The sequence below is a fragment of the Triticum aestivum genome, chromosome 3B (genome assembly GCF_018294505.1).
Source record: "Triticum aestivum cultivar Chinese Spring chromosome 3B, IWGSC CS RefSeq v2.1, whole genome shotgun sequence".
In the NCBI taxonomy this organism is placed as follows: Eukaryota; Viridiplantae; Streptophyta; class Magnoliopsida; order Poales; family Poaceae; genus Triticum; species Triticum aestivum.
Window position 1 is genome coordinate 832,120,561 of NC_057801.1, and position 3,259 is coordinate 832,123,819.

General features: G+C 43.2%; 1 protein-coding gene across 1 annotated transcript; it reads right to left on the minus strand.

Moving 5' to 3' along the window:
• Positions 1–531: 531 nt before the first annotated feature.
• On the minus strand, positions 532–2,132 carry LOC123068068 (uncharacterized). Its single transcript, XM_044490572.1, has 2 exons — positions 1,862–2,132; positions 532–1,253 (listed from the first exon to the last, which is right to left on the minus strand). Exons 1-2 carry the CDS (start codon positions 2,130–2,132, stop codon positions 532–534), a joined length of 993 nt encoding a protein of 330 aa, XP_044346507.1.
• Between the last annotated feature and the right edge of the window lie 1,127 nt (positions 2,133–3,259).

A 3,259-nucleotide genomic window follows, 5' to 3' on the forward strand; every position in this document is an offset into this window, starting at 1 on the left:
CTTAGATGTTAGGCTTGGCTGCGATGTCTGTTTGGTATTAGGCCCAGGCTATCTGCGCCCCTTCATCAACTGGATAGGTGTAGCGACAGTTTGTTGCTTAGACGGCGGCTTTAGTCTTACTGTTGTATGACTTTGTAAGGTCTTGTGAGAATAATTAATAAAGTGGCCGTATGCATCGCCCAGATGCAGAGGCCGGGGGTCATCCTCCTTTTCTAAAAAAAAACTATGTTTGGAACATGCAGGAGAGTTGTATATTATACTACCTTATAGATAGATAAACGAGAAAACAACATATTCAAGATGGCAAGGACTTAAAAAACAACATTTTCTCCCGCTATCTTCTTATTCTAATCGCAATTTCACAAAATATGTTTGTGTGCTTATTTTAAGTAAATGACATGATGGTACGTATCATGCATGCCACTGCCCTTTCCTTACATATGCACCATATCAACTTAATAATTCTTGGCCTAGCTCCATGTTGGGAAGTTGAGACAATGAGAGCTTTAGCTAGTCATGTAAGCACGCTGTTTAATTGACCGTGGCAGTAACCATGGAGATTCCTGCGTGGCGGCCGAACCGAGCAACTTTGCAGTCTGCGGAGAAGATGTCAGAAGATAAGTAGTTGGCGGTGCCACCCATGACAGGCATGCTGGCGCTTACATTGAACCTGTTGACATAGTCGGTGCGATAGGTCTGGCCAAGCACGCCATGGACGTCGTCCGTGAGGTCATGAAACTTGAAACTGATGTCAAGATGTACAAGGCTGTCATCGTCAGTCACTCCATAGTTGTGGATGCGGGAGTCTTCCTTTGTGATAGGCACCACGTTGGCCATGATGTTAAATACACCCTTGAGCTGCACTCTCACGCCATTGGTCATGGCAGACCTCATGACGGTTAGATCTGATACAACATCAGACTGCCATTGCCTGCCGATCTCGGCAGGGATGTCAATGGGCATGTTGTCGAAGGCGAGCTCAAGGCGATCAACCTCGCTGTCCCATTTAACAGTCTTCCGGGCACCTATATAGAGGCGGTGGTTGCTGAAGCTGATGCCGAGAGCTTGGATCCAGGTGAAGTCACGGCTCATAGTCGGGTTGCGCTTGCCAATGAAATGAGCATTGATGTGCAGGTTACTGTCAGATATGGTGCAGAAGTTCTGCTCTTTCTTTCCGTGGAAGTAGAAGTTGTTGCCGTCACCCCCGGTGAAACGTGGATCACCGCACACCATGCCAGGGTAAAAGTCACACACTTGTCGCCACACCGATCGGAAAACAAATTAATCTCGTCAAGATAGAATTAATCAAGAAGGGCATCATATTTACATATCGAATCATATACAGTGAGCAGCAAGGAGCTCCCTCCATCCCAAAATATAAGTCATATTATGTTTATTCCTAAGTTTGACCAAGTTTACAGAATAAAAAAAAACAATATCTATGAAACAAACGCCAAAGCCTCCCGCAAAAACAAATTCTCACTCTGAGGCTAGGTTTGGTTTTATGCATAACAAGAGAAATTTCCTTGAATGAGCGCATGCATGATGCAATCTTGGCTTGATAGCTTGTAAACAGTATTTCTTTTTTCATTTTCTCTGCTTTTTCCTCCTCATATGTACATATCCACTCTTTTATTTATAAAATTTAAAATAGCACGGGAGGCAGGGGCCTTTCCTGCCAGCAATAAATATACCATGAAATGTATTTAATTAGTATTATAGATAATATTGGTTTTTTTACAAACTCGGCCTAACCTTAGAATATTTGACTTAGAGACAAAATAAATAGGACCTACATTTTGAAATGGAGAGTTTATTGATGTGCATGCGATCGTGTATTACATATAATTTTATCACTTACAGCACACTGTCTTGCAGCTGGGGCAGACCACCGTGCACATGTCGGCGGGGCAACCTTTGTCGCACTTGCCAACCTTGCACTGAGGGGGGCACCTCATGCTCATCGCCAACACTCTCTGGTTGGAATGTCCGGCCTGTTTGACGACGCGGTAGTCGGAAGTCAGCGGCTCCTGGCGCGGCTGACCCTTTTGGGCCTGAGCGGCGGCGCCGGCAACGGCGTATACAGCCACCAGAACGGCAAGCAGAGCTACAAGCGCATGAAGGCAGGCCATCGCCGTGGAGCAGCGCGGCGATTGATGCTGCTTGGAGTTGCTACAGCGTGTGTGGTGGTGGGTCTGATATACTCCCTCCGTCTCAGTTTACAAGTCCTAAGCGTATACCTAGGTTGCCAATTTGATCACCCTAACATAAACTATATAACACAAAAATTATATCTTTTGAAAATAGAATATATGAAGTTTATATTGCTATATTTTTTATAATATATTACTTATATTAGGTTGGTCAAATTGATGACATAGGGGTATGCGCACGCCTTGTAAACTGAAGTATGTTGAGTCGTTTGGTGCCAATTTATTGCAAGTAGCTAGGAGTAGCATCTCTTGGGCGCGCGCGGGTAGCATGCATGCATGCATGCGTGAAGAAATCAACCGATCTCTCAACTAGTAATACGACTTCTGCATGCACATAGTGGGGTTGCGTAGGTAGGGAAAAGGCCTTCCCATCATCCCAATCAATTGACCGTATCAAACTCAGGCCTGCATATGGCACCCCTCCTCTTTGTCAACTCTCGTTCCATTCCATGTCTCAAGTCGATCACTTGATGGCAAGTTGTGAAATCGATCTTCTTAGTTGTTACTGCCTCCGGTACAAAACACTTAATGTGGTTACAATAAAACCACGAAAAGCATTTTGGAACGGAGGGAGTAGTATATAAACAAGCACAAATTTATTTGTAGAAATGCAACTACTCTCTCTCTCTATCTATCTATCTATCTATCTATCTATCTATCTATCTATCTATCTTCCGCCCTGCGCAACCTCCATCTATTTTGGGATAGGTATGAGAAGATTTGATCCAGATATCGGGATGGGATGGGAAGTTACTCCACTTCCCCGTTCCCGGCTATACCCTATTACATTTGCATATGTTCATAAAACTGGGAAATCGTTATGTATAAGATGTTGCCATACTGTCTCTAGTGCTGTATAATTTAGTAATAGTTAGCACTTCTTATCAATATAGCGCAATGGTTCTAAAAACGAAACTATACAACTATTTTGCATTACCAGAAGATGCATTACGGAACTATAAAAATAATATTTGAATTTACCTTTTCTAGTGATAAAACAAAGCACACTAGATAGGGATTGTTACACTTTTTAGAAATATCTGTAA

Excerpts from the sequence above, each read along its gene's own strand:
- LOC123068068 (XM_044490572.1), bottom strand. The coding sequence starts at position 2,132 with ATGGCCTGCCTTCATGCGCTTGTAGCTCTGCTTGCCGTTCTGGTGGCT. Across the intron at positions 1,254-1,861 it reads CAGCTGCAAGACAGTGTGCT|TGTGTGACTTTTACCCTGGC; the intron begins GTAAGTGATAAA and ends TGTGGCGACAAG.